At 40.5% G+C, this 17174-nt stretch overlaps 1 protein-coding gene across 2 annotated transcripts in view; it reads left to right on the top strand.

The window, feature by feature from the left end:
* LOC122931939 (ras GTPase-activating protein 4-like) overlaps window positions 1-17174 on the top strand; it is a 173178-nt gene that overhangs the window by 41940 nt on the left and 114064 nt on the right. For both annotated transcript variants that reach the window (XM_044286030.1, XM_044286031.1), the window contains exons 3-4: window positions 3173-3286; window positions 13109-13170. In XM_044286030.1, the coding sequence (XP_044141965.1) occupies window positions 3173-3286; window positions 13109-13170 (176 nt within the window). The remainder of the gene's footprint in view (window positions 1-3172; window positions 3287-13108; window positions 13171-17174) is intronic.

Here is a 17174-nt window from a genome sequence, read left to right as displayed (position 1 = left end):
AACACTTTGTTTTCTCCTTTTCCAGTTTTACTTCTGGCTTTTTTTTTTTTTTTTGTATTTAGAAATGTATTGAATGAGACTTCATATTTGACATTTGCCAAATGCCCCAGACATAGTTAATGGCTGCCGTCCAATCCTAACATTTGGCTTTTGCTATAAAAATATATTGTTCATAGTATAACAAGTGCTTTAAACTCCCCCGCTTGTATCCATTTGGGATTAATAAAACAGGAACCGTTTGTATATGAGTGCCATTAGGAACATGACAAGAAAGTTATATATAGTTCTTATAATCCCCCAGAAAATAGACCTAAAAATTTCATCTTGCTCTTTATTGTGCTTGCCTGTTAAGGCGAAGGCTATCCTGAGACCGTTTTATAGGGCTACCGATTTTTAACTATCCAGCTACTACTGTAGTCTAAAGAAATACGTTGAGTTGTATGCAGTCTTGTGGCCTGTAGCCGTTAATAGTTAAAAATCCTCAGTGCTATAAAAAGGTTCACTGTAGCCTTAGCGTAACATTTAAAACCCGGAGCTTGTCATACATGATATCCTGATCAGCTCATCGATGTGTCCGACAGTTTTGTATATTTTTTTAGATAAATGTACATTTCATAGTGAACATGTTGCTTGTTGATAGAAAACTATTCGACCAATTGGGTTGTTTTTAATGTTTTCATATAACTCAATGCCAGTATGCTAGCAGTGTAATTTATTCCACCCTAACTTAGTTGCATCCATACATTTTGAACCATTTCATTATGGGAATTTGGTCATGTGATATGAAGTCTGAGCAGCAGCCCGGAGCTTGCTGTAATGTGTATACAGGAAGTCAGCCTCTCCTGTGTGGCTGACTTCCTGTGAACTACATCACTATTCATCTCAGGCCTCCCCCTCCCTACCCTCCATGTTCCTCTGTATATCACTGTATACTGTTGAAGATATTCTCCCCGATCTAAAGGACCAGGAGTGCAGATATAGTAGGTGAGTGTATACAGTGATTAGCTGTAGTTATGTAAACCTCCTGACTGACTGCTTGTACAATCTGTGTGTGTCGACTCTCCAGTGTAGTTCTATGAGATGTCTCCCTGGGATTCCTGCCTCCTGCATGTAAGAGTTGACAGGGGAGAGAGAGATGGCTAGTAAGAGAAGAGAGACAGGCTCAAGCTGCATCACATAGGAAAACATGGAGACCCTGCAGTGTGAGGGGACAGAAGTTCTGTGTCACTGATCTATCATGGCTGCCCTCAGTGCAGTGCAGTGTGGTGAGACTCCTTTGTCTCTGCAAAGCCAGGCATGATGAGAAATGTAGGATTCATTAGGTAAACCATATCTGAGAGGATGATGGAATCAAGATAGCTGACTATCCATGGCACATCAAATAAAGCAGGTATGCACAAGGCATACACAAGGGCCTACTTTAATAATTGCCTATACTGCATTATATAGGCACAGAAAACATTCCCAGAGTGCTTCTTTAATTATACTTTATAATAATAATAGAAGTAATGCAGTACCGATTCCCCCGCTACCCTAAGGCTACTTTCACTCTAGCGTTTTGGCTTTCCGTTTGTAAGATCCGATCAGGGCTCTCACAAGCGGTCCAAAACTGATCAGTTTGCATTCTAATGCATTCTGAATGGAAAAAGATCCGCTCAGAATGCATCAGTTTGCCTCCGTTCAGTTTGCCTCTGCTTGTAGCGTTCTGCTGTCCGTCTGACGAAACAGAGCCAAACGGATCTGTCCTGGCACACAATGTAAGTCAATAGGGACGGATCCGTTTTCTCTGAAACAATCTGGCAGAATAGAAAACGGATCAGTCCCCCATTGACTTTCAATGGTGTTCAAGACGTATCCGTCATAGCTATAGAAGACATAATACAACCGGATCCGTTCATGACGGATGCATGCGGTTGTATTATGGTAACAGAAGCGTTTTTGCAGATCCATGACGGATCCGCAAAAAACGCTAGTGTGAAAGTAGCCTAATTTTAACGTTTCTCAGGTTCCTCTTGACTTCTCTGAAAGGTGCAAATCACTTACGACCCCAGCCTCTTGTGTTGTTATAGCAGTTCAGCTGACTAAAACACACTGGTGATTTTACACCAACTTACCTGACTGAAACCCACTTGTGATGTCACAGCAGCTTACCTGACTGAATTGCATTTGTGATATCACAGCAGATCATATGACTTAGACCCACTTGTGATGTCACATCAACTTACCTTACGGAAACCCACTTGTGATGTCAAAGCAGCTTACCTGATTAAAACCCACTTGTGATGTCACAGCAGCTTACCTGATGGAAACTCACTTGTGATGTCACAGCAGCTTACCTGATGGAAACTCACTTGTGATGTCACAGCAGCTTACCTGATGGAAACTCACTTGTGATGTCACAGCAGCTTACCTGATTAAAACACTTGTGATGTCACAGCAGCTTACCTGATTAAAACCCACTTGTGATGTCACAGCAGCTTACCTGATTAAAACCCACTTGTGATGTCACAGCAGCTTACCTGATGGAAACTCACTTGTGATATCACAGCAGCTTACCTGATGGAAACTCACTTGTGATGTCACAGCAGCTTACCTGATTAAAACCCACTTGTGATGTCACAGCAGCTTACCTGATGAAAACCCACTTGTGATGTCACAGCAGCTTACCTGATGGAAACCCACTTGTGATGTCACAGCAGCTTACCTGATGGAAACCCACTTGTGATGTCACAGCAGCTTACCTGATGGAAACCCACTTGTGATGTCACAGCAGTTACCTGATGGAAACCCACTTGTGATGTCACAGCAGCTTACCTGATGGAAACCCACTTGTGATGTCACAGCAGCTTACCTGATGGAAACCCACTTGTGATGTCACAGCAGCTTACCTGATGGAAACCCACTTGTGATGTCACAGCAGCTTAACTGACGGAAACCCACTTGTGATGTCACAACAGCTTACATGACTGCAACCCAGATGTGTTTTTTTTTTAGCTGGAATATGTTAGTATTATTGTTTTGCTGATATGCGATTTTGTAACCAAAATTCCACAAATGAAAAAGTACTTTTAATGAGTTCACATATATTCCTCTTATTTTTAAAGCACAAGTGACTTACAATTGTGGATTATCCTAAATTTTTTAAAAAATATTATATATTTTTTTTTATTAGGACAGCAACTGTTTGGAAAACCCTATCGCCATTTTGGGGAGAAGAGTACAAGGTCCACCTGCCACCTAATTTCCATTCAGTATCATTCTATGTTATGGATGAAGATGCACTCAGGTAACTTGTGTACAATAGCTGGAGCCTCTTTACATTAAATAATGGCTGTGCTTGGCATTGCAGCTCAGTCCCGTTCAATTGAATGGGAAAAGGGTGATGGACGTGATGTGAAGGAAGATGCTTAAGCACTCTCCTGAGTTCTGCAGCCCCTTCTAACAGCTGATCAGTAGGAGTGCCAGGAGTTGGATGCCCACCGGTCTGATTTTGATCAACGTTCAATCAGTGGGGCTATTCACAGGGACATATAAAAAAGAAGCACACACATTTTAAAAACACAGAACGTGATAGCTCTGCAAATATGGATGCCTCAAGTATTGCGTCAATTTTTTTTTATATCTAAGTTTTATGCGTTTTCTTAAACTCCCATTAGTAATATGTACTAAACAAGTGGAAATGATGGAGTAAGCATGGTATGTGAATCCAACTTTTGTATATTTGGAGTTGTAAATGTAATGTACATAATATAGGAAAAAATTAGAAACTTCATGGTTGTAATCACAAATTTCAAATAACAGATATTAACCACGACAGTAAACGGTCATTGGGAAAAATGTTTGTTTGGAAGCAAAGGGAACAATGCATTGTTACCATGCAATACATTAGAGAGTATTACACATCTAATTCCAATGGGAGATATTCCTCGATTGGCAATCAGAATCTTAGAGCATGTAATGAGGTTCATTATCCTTGCAGCAAGGATGAAAACTGCCAGTGCAGTGTTTTCTCAGAGGATCTCGCTTTATTCTAGGCAAAGAATGCACACACTTTTCTGTAAATGAATGTAAACCTTTACAGGAATCCAGATAAAAGAGAAGGGAGAATTTCAGACCACTGGCTGTCCATACAGTCCTGACCCACAGGTTCTCTCAGTTCAAGGAGAGACACCTTCTTGACCTTGGTCACTAATGCTTGCAAGAATTAAACCAGAGTTCCAGAAATCTAGAACCTAGACTAGAGGTTTGAAACGCACAACTGCTCCCTGGGATATTTTTTTACATGTTCTTTAAAGATAAGATTTTTTATTTTAAAGCGGACAGTTGCTGGATTCCTGGTTCAGTTTGTGCAACCCCTTACACAGCTGCTAAACATAGAAAAGACACATCCCTCTACTTATATACAGTGACAGATTAAATGACATTTGTACAACAAAAATCAAAGCTGCAAAATGGGTATTACAAGCTGCAGATGTGTAGATAATGAAGTAGCTTGATGCATTCGTGCATTGAACCACTGTTACTCAGCTCAGCACTACAAGTAGTAATAGTAATAATTATGTATGAATTTATGGCATCAAAAGGACTGTATTATCCTATATTATCTTTAACAAAAAACAAAAAAGGGTTTGTTCACAAGCCAAGGTGGCTTTCTTTATTATAGCCATGATGGATCCATTGTGCAACAGATATTAGTGGATTCTGATGGATCTTTTTAACTTAGAATGGGCCCATCATGGTTCTATTTTTTTACTGAAATGATACAATATTAGTACAGTCCCAAATGATAAAATAGAACCATGATGGGCCCATTCTAAGTTAAAAAGATCCATCAGAATCCACTAATATCTGTTGCACAATGGATCCATCATGGCTATAATAAAGAAAGCCACCTTGGCTTGTGAACAAACCCTTTTTTGTTCTTTGTTAAAGATAATATAGGATAATACAGTCCTTTTGATGCCATAAATTCATACATAATTATTACTATTACTACTTGTAGTGCTGAGCTGAGTAACTTTGCAACACAACACCATGACATTTGATCATATTATTATAATCATCGACAATACTGAGTCAGGTACAGATGCCCTTGTACCATTCCTGAACCAAGCTTCACTCTTTGAAACACCTATTGTTCCCCCTTTTTTAGGGGTCACAAAATGCAACCCCCCCCCCCCCCAACCCACTGCATAGATCACCCAATATTTCCCAACAACAAAAGAGAAAATTAGAACATGAGGAAGGAGGGGGAACAGCACCAAAATAGGAAGGATTATATAAAAGGAAAAATAAATGAATCCACTCCAAACAACACAATATCCACAGTAGAAATCTTCAATCACTCCACTCATATGTTGTCAACCCATGAAACAAGTTTATTACAAAAAGGTCTATCCTTTTGTCTCTATAATAGGGTCAACTCTCTGGAACTATTCATAGACATCCAGAAATTCAGACGCAATCTTACAATAAAAAGACATTTCGACATTGGGGGAAAAAAGGATAGACCAACACAAAACAACTAATGGGAAAGGAGAAAATACCATTGAAAACAATGGAGAAACAGAAAGGAGAAATAGTGACACCTTTTTAAACACATAGATGTCTGTCCCAAATCAATTTTTTTCCCATACAGAGTCAGGTACACTGTATACCAACATTCTTCGATCTATTATCCAATACCCTCAAAAATAACAAGGAACTAATTATCCGCCCAGCAGATAAGGGAAGGGGTGTGGTCATTCAAAACTATATGGATTATGAAAGGGAGGCCCAAAACATTCTAATGATAAAACATATTACGAACAAATCACACATGATCCATTCCCACAAGTAACTAAAAAAAATAGACGATCTTTTAAAAAATTCCTATGAAAAACAATACATTAATAAGAAAGGATGACATTTCCTACTCCTAAAGTCCCCATATACCCCGTACTTCTACCACCTACCTAAAATCCATAAGGATATGAAAAATCCTCCAGGTAGACCCATTGTATCTAACACAAAATGTTCTACTAGTAATTTGTCACAATATAGATCTTTATTTACAACCTTATGTGAAAAGCCTCCCTAGCTACCTCCATAACTCAAATCAGCTAAAAACAATCAATTGGAAGGACACCTATGCCTTACGAACAATGGACCTTACATCCCTCTTATCCAATATACAACACGATCTTGGAATAGAGTGTGTAAAAACAGTCCTAGAAAATGACACCACATTAAAACTCCCCTAAATAAAATTCATTCTCGAGAGTCTACGGTTTATCCTCAAGAAAAATTATTTCATATATAACAATACAGTCTACCATCAATGTAAAGGGAGTGCCATGGGGACACAAGTAGCACCGGCCTTTGCAAACCTATTTATGGGAGAATTTGAAGAAAAATATATTCTTAACGACCCCATCTTTAGAAAACAGATCAAATATTATAAAAGATATATTGATGATATATTTATTTTTTGGGATGGGGATGAAGTCACAGCCCAAACCTTTTGCAAACTATTGAACAATACTGATTGGGGTATTTCATTTAGTCCGAACTACAACAAACTAGAAATATCATTTTTGCATATTGTCATCACCAATCTAAATAACCAGATAACCATGAGAACTTACTTCAACACTGTAGATACTGACAGTTATATCCATTATTCGAGCTTTCATCATAAAAAATGATTGCAAAATATACCCTATAGTCAATGTAAAAGAATTAGACGAAACTGTACCAACAATGAAGACTTTAAACTACAAACAAGGATCTTAGAAAAAAGATTCAAGGATAAAGGCTACCCAATAAAATGTATAAAAAAAAGTCATAAAAAAAGAGCAGTTCATTTTCACAGGAAGAATGTTTAGCAACCACAGTGAAACCAAATCATACAATAAATGATGTGTTTTTGATTACCCAATATAATACATCCAACTCTAATAGGTATATACAAAAAGCTTGGAGAAGCATTGGTGTATTCTACTACAGGACCCTTATCTAGCTAAATATCTCTCTTGCGTCCCAAAGATCACGTTTAGACGTGCCCCTACAATCAAGAACAGCCCCCAGCAAACCTAAACAACATGAAAAGAGAAACATATATCGAAGTACCCCCCTAAAATAGGGAGTTATAAATGTGGCTCAAACCGCTGTTGTGTTGCAAAGTTATCACACATAATCAAGCATCATTCACATCTAATAATGTATAACACTATAATGTTATGACATTCCCAATAAAATACCACCTAACATGCCACTCTACTTATGTTATATATCTAATCGAATGTGAATGTGGCCTACAATATGTGGGACGTACCACACAAGCTCTTCATTGCCGTGTCAACCTACATAGGTATAATATTCAGAGGCAATACCTGAAACCAATTGTTTCCAGACACTGTGCATCCACATCCGAAAAAGAAAAACACCCACTTAGAATTACTCCCATTGATTTTATACCTGAGAATCCCTTTAACCGATTCGAGAACATACAGAAAAGAGAGGTATATTGGATATGCCAACTAGATACCCTTAGTCCACGTGGACCTAACAAAATCAATTAAACTATTCTTTGAGAATAAATACCGTATTTTTCACCCTATAAGACGGACTGGCCCAAAAGATGCACCTAGGTTTTAGAGGAGGACAATAATATTATTATTTTTTTTATTACACCTCAGGTCAGACCACCAATCAGACTCCCAATGTTAATCAGACCTCAGCTGACAGCCCAAATCAGACCCCCAATGTTAATAAGACCCTAATAAGACCTCAGATCAGACCCCCAATCAGACCTCAGCTCAGAGCCCAATTTAAATGACCCCCAATCAGACCTCAGATAAGAGCCCCATGCCTCTCATCAGCCCCCATTATCAGCCCTTAGGCCTCTCCTGAGCCCTTATGCATCTCATCAGCCCACATAATGTGTCATTATGCCTCTTATCAGCCCCATTATCATCCCTTATGCCCCTCATCACCCCCATTGCCTCAGATCAGCCCCCCCCCCCCACCTCATGCCAGATAAAATAAATAAACCACTTACCTCTCCTTCTCCCGGACGATGACGCTCCTCACCGCCTGCACTCTGTCTTCATCCTTCCTCCGGCTGTGCTGTGAACTGGCACGCACAGACGACTGCAGAGGACCAGAAAGCGGTGAGTGCAGAGCCTTCACCACCTTCCTGGTTCTCTGGTACTAATGAGTGCTTCCATAATGGAAGCGCTCATTAGTATTCACCTCATAAGATGCAGGGACAATTTCCCAGCACTTTTGGGGTAAAAAAATGTGTCTTATAGGGCAACAAATGCGGTAATAACTATAACAAAAGCACAAATACCAACTGCAACAGATGTCTAATAACAACAAAAACAAAAACTGTTGCTTGATCTTCATTTTTATCCATATGTATAGAGATCCTAATGTGGATGGTATGTATGTATGTATATATGTATATATATTTATGTGTGTGTGTACATGCATATATGTGTGTATGTGTATATATGTATATATGTGCATGTGTGTATTTTTCATGGATATATATGTTTTTCCGTTATATATTTTTAGTCAAACCCTGTTACACTCCACTTATTTTAAATTAATATACAGTCCTGATCAAAAGTTTAAGACCACTTGAAAAATGGCAAAAAATCATATTTAGCATGGCTGGATCTTAACAAGGTTCCAAGTAGAGCTTCAACATGCAACAAGAAGAAATGAGCGTGAGACAAAACATTTTTTTAACATTCAATTTAATAAAAACAACGAATAAACTGAAACAGGCTGTTTTTCAGCTAATCAAAAGTTTAGGACCACAAAAAAAACTAAACCCCCCCAAAACAGAAATCCAACTTCCAAACATGAACTCAGTAATGAGTAGCTCCGCCGTTATTGTTTGTCACTTCAAAAATTCGTTTCGGCATGCTTGATGCAAGTTTTTCCATGAGGTGAGTGGGAAAATTTCTCAAAGTGGTGAAGAAGGCCGCACAAAGGCCATCTATTGTCTGGAACTGTTGTCCATTTTTGTAAACTTCCCTTGCCATCCATACCCAAAGGTTCTCAATTGGATTTAGATCAGGGGAACACGCAGGATGGGCCAAAAGAGTGATGTTATTCTCCTGGAAGAAGTCCCTTGTCCTGCGGGCATTGTGTACTGTAGCGTTGTCCTGTTGAAAAACCCAGTCGTTACCACACAGACGAGGGCCCTCAGTAATGAGGAATGCTCACTGCAACATCTGGACATAGCCAGCGGCCGTTTGACGCCCCTGCACTTCCTGAAGCTCCATTGTTCCACTGAAGGAAAAAGCACCCCAGACCATTATGGTACACCCACCACTGTAACATGTAGAAAACATCTCAGGTGGGATCTGCTTGTCGTGCCAGTAACGTTGGAAACCATCAGGATCATCAATTTTTTCTCATCAGAGAATGGAACTTTCTTCCACCTTTGAATGTCCAATGTTTGGTGCTCTGTTACAAAGTCCAAACGAGCAGTTCTGTGGCATTTAAGGAGACGAGATCTTTGAAGACGTTTTTTGTTTTTGAAGCCCTTCAGTCTCAGATGCCGTCTGATGGTTATGGGGCTGTAGTCAGCACCAGTAAGGGCCTTAATTTGGGTCGAGGATCGTCCAGTGTCTTGACGGACAGCCAATTGGATCCTCCAGCTCAGTGCTGATGATTTTTTTTGGGGTATTCCAATTGACTTTTTTGTTCCATAACCCTCAGGATCATTTAAGAAATTCCAAATGACTGTCTTACTGCGTCCCACCTCAGCAGCGATAGCGCATTGTTGCAGTTCAACAACTCGACCACGTTCAAAAAGGGAGAGTTTTTTTTGCCTTTGCCATCACAACGTGTGACTACCTGACAGAAAATGACAATGAATCCACATCTTTGCACAGATTTGGCCTTTTAAAGGCGTGTGGTCCTAAACTTTTGATCAGCTGAAAAAGAGCCTGTTTCAGTTTAATCGTTGTTTTCGTTAAATTGAATGCTCAAAAAATGTTTTGTCTCACTCCCATTTCTTCTTGTTGCATGTTGAAGCTCTACTTGCAACTTGAGATCCAGCAATGTAAAATATGACTTTTCAGGACTGTATATATATATATATATATATATATAAATGTATGTATAAACACATAATATACAAGTACGCTAACATATACCTATCTATATCTATGTGTATATTTTTCCTATAATTCGTATCCCTAGTTATCTCTGTTGTTTTTTTTAGCTCCCACTATATACTGTGGTAAATATACATCTTTAAACCAAATGAAGCAGACGTGATTGTAGAATTATTTAGATTGTTTGGGTCCGCATCCAAGCCGCCGCATCCATTCACTTCAATGGGGCTGCAAAAGATGCGGACAGCACTCCGTGTGCTGTCCACATCCGTGGCTCCGTTCCGCGGCCCCATTAAAAAAATATAACATGTCCTATTCTTGTCCGCACTTTGCAGACAAGAATAGGCATTTACATTGCCGGCGCCCGTTCCGTTCCGCAAATTTCGGAAGGCAACACGGGCGAAAAAAAGCGTCACGGCCGTGTGCATGAGGCCTTACATTCACATCTCACTATATTATGCTCTCACCAGTATCATCCACGTGAATCCTCTTGATGTCTTCCCTAAACACACAAGCGGGTCAGCGCTGTACAACTGATAGCTGACAGCCCGATATGTGAAGTCAGGGAGCACATGTAGAAAGCCGGCCTTCAATAGCTGACAGTGCGGCATATAAATCTCAGTCAGCACTGAAGGGTTAAAAGCATGGCATATTAGGCTTAGGAAATGTGCCCCCCCCCCCCCCCCCCGTAATTATCTATCATCTTTAAATGACTCAAATAAACAAGATACACTGTTACACATATGTATATTGAGTTTTTGTAGCTAAGGTAGAACAAGAGCACCACAGTGCTACACTAGAATGCTAGAATAGCCTGCATGGCATAAAGCCATTAGCGGGAAACATCTTACAATATAAGCTTGTCAGCGCTGAACAACTGGCAGTTGACAGCCCGGTATGGTTGTATGTGCATATGAGAAACATTGCACTTTGACCAAAATAAAACACTGAAGTCAATCATGCTAAACATGCCGAGATCCTTGCCCCCCGGTCCTCCTTCTCTCTCTCTCCCCCGCCCAGTGCGCCAAAAGTTGGTTTTAAATTGCATATTGTGTAATGTATTCCTTAACTTGTAATAGTCCTGATGAAGGCGGTGCTTAGCCCTTGAAACTCGTTAACTGAAAAAAAAGAAAAAGACATTTATACTTACCCTGAAGACTACTTTTGTTCTTCTTCAAATTTAGGAATGTGGTTAGAGTAGATTGGTCATACAAGATTAGGATACTTTTACATTTGCGTTAAACTTTTCTGGTAGTTTCGTCCTAGGGGCTCAATACCGGGAAAAAAATGATCAGTTTTATCCTAATGCATTCTGAATGGAGAGCAATCCGTTCAGTATGCATCCGTCCAAAATCCGTACAGTGACTGTACTGAAGACATCATGTCTGTACTCACTGTACGGTTTTTGGACTGAGAAAATACAGCGCATGCTGCACTATTTTCTCCGTCCAAAATTCCAGTACACTTGCCAGAATGCCAGATCTGGCATTATTTTCCATTGAATTGCATTAATGCTAGATCCTGCCCCAAGTGTTCCGGAAAAACGGATCCGTTTTTCTGGATGACAACTGGAGAGACGGATTCTGTATTGCAATGCATTTGTGAGACGGATCCGCATCTGTATCCGTCTACAAATGGTATCCGTTTGCATACAGATTGCCGGATCCGGCAGGCAGTTCCGGCGAACAAACTGCCTGCCGGAATCCAGCAACGCAAGTGTGAAAGTACCCTTAGAAAAACATGTCTGCTTTCTTCTAGATACAGATCAGCACCTAGGGAGGAAGGAAAAAGCAATGTTTTCTTAATCCTCTACCATTGCTTCAAATAGATTTTCCAGGATTTAGATATTGATGGCCTATCTCCAGGATAGGTCATCAAAATCAAACTAGTAAGGGTTGAACACCCGTCACCCCCACCAGTTAGCTGTTTCAGGCAGCCAACAGCACCAGAAACTATACAGTGGATGGAACCAGAAGCAGAAGGCTCCATTCGTTTTGTAATTTCCAGCACCAGTGTACTGCAGCTCAGCTTCAGCGTCACAACACAATAGACACTTTCTGCTCCATCCACTGTATAGTATCATGTGCAGGCAGCTGCTGAATACTATTGATCTATGAGGGTGTTGTTCCACCATTGATCTGATATTGATGACATATCCTAATGACACGTCATCAGTATCTAAGAGGAAAACCCCTTTAAGAGGATGGGTTCATGGAGGAATTTAGGAAACATTTTGTTAGGTTATTGTCTTGTTCTGGACTTCCCAATAGAGATTTTTTTCAGTCTAACATCTGTATATATCAAAGGGGTTATCCCATGAATAGGTAAAAAATGAGAACCAGACTATAGTACATGACAGTCTCTTTCTAACAAAGCTAGAACCAGCCCTGTACCTCACATAGACCCAGAGATCTCCACATCCATAGCTCTGCTAGATTGATAATAAGCTGAAAGCTCGAGGGGAGTGCCTTTTCTGACGCTTCTAAGGGGGCGCTCGAGGGGAGTGCCTTTTCTGACGCTTCTAAGGGGGCGTGTCCATTCTCTCCCTATCACAGCTCAGGAGGCAGTTGAAAGATGAAACTGAGCATGTGCGGCCTTCTCAGTGAGCAGGACAAAGAAATAAGAAATTAAGTTGCGCTATACAGATAGATGTCATTGAATAACTCAGTAGCTATAATACATTTTTTTTTACATGCAATTACCAAAGTATTCAGATCCAGGTGCTGGTTTGAAAACTATTCATGGGAAAACCCCTTTAATAACTATTAAATCTTTTTTTATTATTCTTTTCTCCAAGAAAAGTCAACATAAGTAGATGATGGAATGAAATAGCTCAACAGATAAGTTATAATGCCCTTTGTTACATGGAAGAGGCCTAGAGATTTAGCGTTCACTTCCTGAATGAAAATAGAGCAGCCTGCTGATAACAGAGAGGAGTATACTGTAGTTCAGCCTCAAACAAATTACTTTTTTCTCTTTCCTTGAAGCCGTGATGACGTCATTGGGAAGGTCTGTTTAACCCGTAATGTTCTGGCTGAATATCCCAAAGGTATGTGTTATACATTCTATGCTTCTATAAGACCATTTTTGAATTATTGTTTTATTGCACTATTTCTATTCTAAAATTACCATGCCAGTGTGAGAGAACGATGGCGTTCAAAAGAGAATACATCCATATATTTTCCAGAATATGCAATAGATATTGGAAATTAGAAATCATGAGTGTGAACAAAAATGCTGCAAGGGAATACATCATACACTGTACAAAAACAAATGGTAAGTGCAGAAGTGGTTACGAGTTATTTCAAAATGTGACCCGTACCAGAAAATGATGTATAATAAAAAGAAAAACATCAATTGTGGGACCATTTCATTTATATAATTTTGTATTATAAGTATCATTATGTGTTTGATCAGAACCCTTTTTTTTTTTATAGAAGTTACAATAAGCACCGGAATCTTTACTTAACTAAGTTAATCAAGGTGAAGTGTTCTAATAATTGTGGAAATTACCATTGCCTCTCAGTAAGGGCATGAATGAGAGCTGCATGAATGAGAGCCAAGACCCGCTGCGGACAGCAGAAGCACAGAGCATTAAAGGGGTTGTCCGAGTTATGAAAAAAAAAATATAGCACTGAAAATCTGATATATAACTGAGCTAAGCAAGTTTTATGCAAAAAAAAAATATATATTTCCTAATTTCCCTGGTTCTTTCTGGCCCTTTGTTTACATGAAATAAAAACAATCTCTGCCCCTGCTCTGCTAAGGGAGTAAATACTAGAACTGCCCTGAGTGACATGTCTGCCTGCTGGGAGAATCAGCAGCATGTTGTATGTGTAGGATTACAAGTCCCAGCTGTATAATGACACTGCTAAGGGAGTGGATACAAGAGCTGCCCTGAGTGACATGTCTGCCTGCTGGGAGACTCTGCAGCATGTTGTATGTGTAGGACTGCAAGTCCCAGCTGTATAATGACACTGCTAAGGGATTGGATACAAAAGCAGCCCTGAGTGACATGTCTGCCTGCTGGGAGATTCTGCAGCATGTTGTATGTGTAGGACTACAAGTCCCAGCTGTATAATGACACTGCTAAGGGAGTGGATACAAGAGCTGCCCTGAGTGACATGTCTGCCTGCTGGGAGACTCTGCAGCATGTTGTATGTGTAGGACTACAAGTCCCAGCTGTATAATGACACTGCTAAGGGAGTGGATACAAGAGCTGCCCTGAGTGCTGGGAGACTATGCTGCATGTTGTATGTCTAAGACTACAAGTCCCAGCTGTATAATGACACTGCTAAGGGAGTAAATACAAGTGCTGCCCTGAGTGACATGTCTGCCTGCTGGGAGACTCTGCAGCATGGTGTATGTGTAGGACTACAAGTCCCAGCTGTATAATGACACTGCTAAGGGAGTGGATACAAGAGCTGCCCTGAGTGCTGGGAGAATCAACAGCAACTTGTAAGTATAGAACTACAAGTTCCACTTGTATAATGACACTGCTAATACACACAGGATCTTCTCCCTACCTTCTTGTGCAATGCTCTCTCTAGTCTGTCAGCTCCAGTGCTCAGCATTGTTTCCTCCCTGCCTGCAGAGCTAGCCAGTGTGTGCAGCTGAAGGGGTTAAGAATCCTAGCAGAGAGTAGAGGGCAGTGAAGGGGGAAGGGGGGGGGGGGGTCGTGGCCAGCACAGTGAAGTCTGGTTTACAGGCTTGTAAACGACCTTCATCAGAGCAGGGAGAGAAGCTGACATCACAGGTCATGTGACCCTCAGTGAAATCTGAGAAACCAGCCACTGGAGATAAAGTAAGTTAATTGGAAAGCTGTTACATTTGCCTAGTTAGGAACATAGAAAGAACAAAAAAATAACTCTGACAACCCCTTTAACATGATTGATAATGCTCCGTGCCTCTCTGTTATCTTTTTACTACAAAATCACAATGACAACTTTATCTCATTGTGATTTTGTAGTAAAAGGGTCACAGAGAGGCACGGAGCATTATCAATCATGTTATTGCTCAGTGCTTCTTCTGTCCGCAGTGGGTCTTGGCTCTCATTCACGCAGTTGATGTCATGCACGGCAACCGCTCGTGTGAAACAGCCCTAAATGATTTACACAGTGCAATCATCGGGCAGATTATCAGGATCGAACGTTTCTGTTAAAGCTCATTCCCGACAGTGGAGACTTCACCTCCTTTGAGCGAGCAGCCGACTGACGGGAAGGATCGATTTCCAGAAAATCTGTGGCCCGTTTGTGCGTGTAAATGCGGTGACTGACAACTATCTATGTATACATACTTATACAAGAGTACTATCAATCACTGATAACACCTCCCCTGTGTTCAACTATCAGTGACTGATAGCTATCTATTGTGGACGACTTGCTCTGATAGACAGGATTAGCAGACGCAGTATGGAGGCAACAACAAGTTCTTTGGATCAAACGGTTCAGTGTTTTATTCACACTTTAGGCAAGTGACAAAACAAGCAGTCATATTCAAACAAAAAGTCACCTTGCGGTGTTGCTGGTAACTCACGCTATGCGACAATTCTGCCTCACCATACACGAGGCTCCCAGATCCCAACACAGAGACATCGCTTCTGAGCTCAGCTGCCTATTTAAGGACAGTCAGGTGCTGCCAAAACCCGGACTGGCATTTGAAATCTGGTCTAGTATTTGACCTCACCTGGCTGTAAATCAGCCCAGCAGCACATGCTGGGAGGAAAATACCTGTTTTCCCAGACCAAACGTCTCACTGTATCACACTATGTGTACACACTTGCGCAGAGAATGCTATCAATCATTGATAACACCTCCCCGTGTACAGCTATCAATGACTGACCGCTATCTCTGTATACTCACTTACAGAGAATGCCATCAATCACTGATAATACCTCCCAATTGTACAGCTTTCAGTGACTGACAGTCATCTATATATACACACTAACACAGAGACTCTCAATTGCTGATAACACCTTCGATGTGTACATCTATCAGTGACTGACAGCTATCTATGTATACACACTTACACAGAGAATGCTATCCATCACTGATAACACCTCCCATGTGTACAGCTATCAGTCACTGACAGTCATCTATATATACACACTTACACAGAGACTCTCAATTGCTGATAACACCTCCGATGTGTACATCTATCAGTGACTGACAGCTACCTATGTATACACACTTACACAAAGAGTGCTATCAGTCATTGATAACACCTCCCTGTGTACAACTATCAGTGACTGACAGCTATGGATGTATACATTTAACAGAAAATTCTATCAACAATAACCCATGCCTGTGTACAACTGAAGTAAGAAAAAGCAGAGATTTAAATGTATAAATTGCTTTTAAGTTTTTTAGAATTTTTACAAATATATAACAATCTATTCAGGTCCTCCTGCTCTATAACATGCTGCCTGCAGATTGCACTGCATTTTGTGGTGACAGATTCTCTTTTAGAGGGATTTTCCAAGTAAATAGTTGGCAGTGGAGTCAGAGCGGCTTTAAATGGGGTTATCTGGGCTTTCCAATGTTGATGCCATAGACAGCAGTGGTGAGCAAGAAGAGAGAAGCGAGACAACATGTAACACTCCGCGCGCCGTCTCCTCATACAGTTGATCGGCGGGGATGCCAGGTGTTGGATAGGTCATCAATATAGGAGAGCCCTGAGAACCCCTTTAAAACATAAAATAAGCCATACCTCCACTAATCCCTCATTGCTGCCATTCAGATGGTGCTGGGGCACAGTCAGGGCACTGGATTGTCCTTTTTGAAGATTGTAAATAAACTCATAGCTTTTTCTGCTTAATCTTATGTCTTGTCCTATATTTTTATCATTTTTTGTGTGTTGAATTTGTATTTATGTAAGTTTTTATTATATAGTAACTGTGGGTATATACATAGATGTTGGTCTGTTATTTGGGGTCTTTGGTATAAGATAATGTTGTCTCACCTGTGGCTTTCATCCTTCCCCTTCCAGTCTAAAGGCGCCTATTTGGGGGGTCCTCTTTCTTTGATTGATGGCATAGGCAAGTGGCGCTGGAAT

This window comes from Bufo gargarizans, chromosome 3 (genome assembly GCF_014858855.1).
Source record: "Bufo gargarizans isolate SCDJY-AF-19 chromosome 3, ASM1485885v1, whole genome shotgun sequence".
In the NCBI taxonomy this organism is placed as follows: Eukaryota; Metazoa; Chordata; class Amphibia; order Anura; family Bufonidae; genus Bufo; species Bufo gargarizans.
Note: the sequence above shows the minus strand (reverse complement) of the source record. Positions and strands in the feature narration are given on the sequence as shown.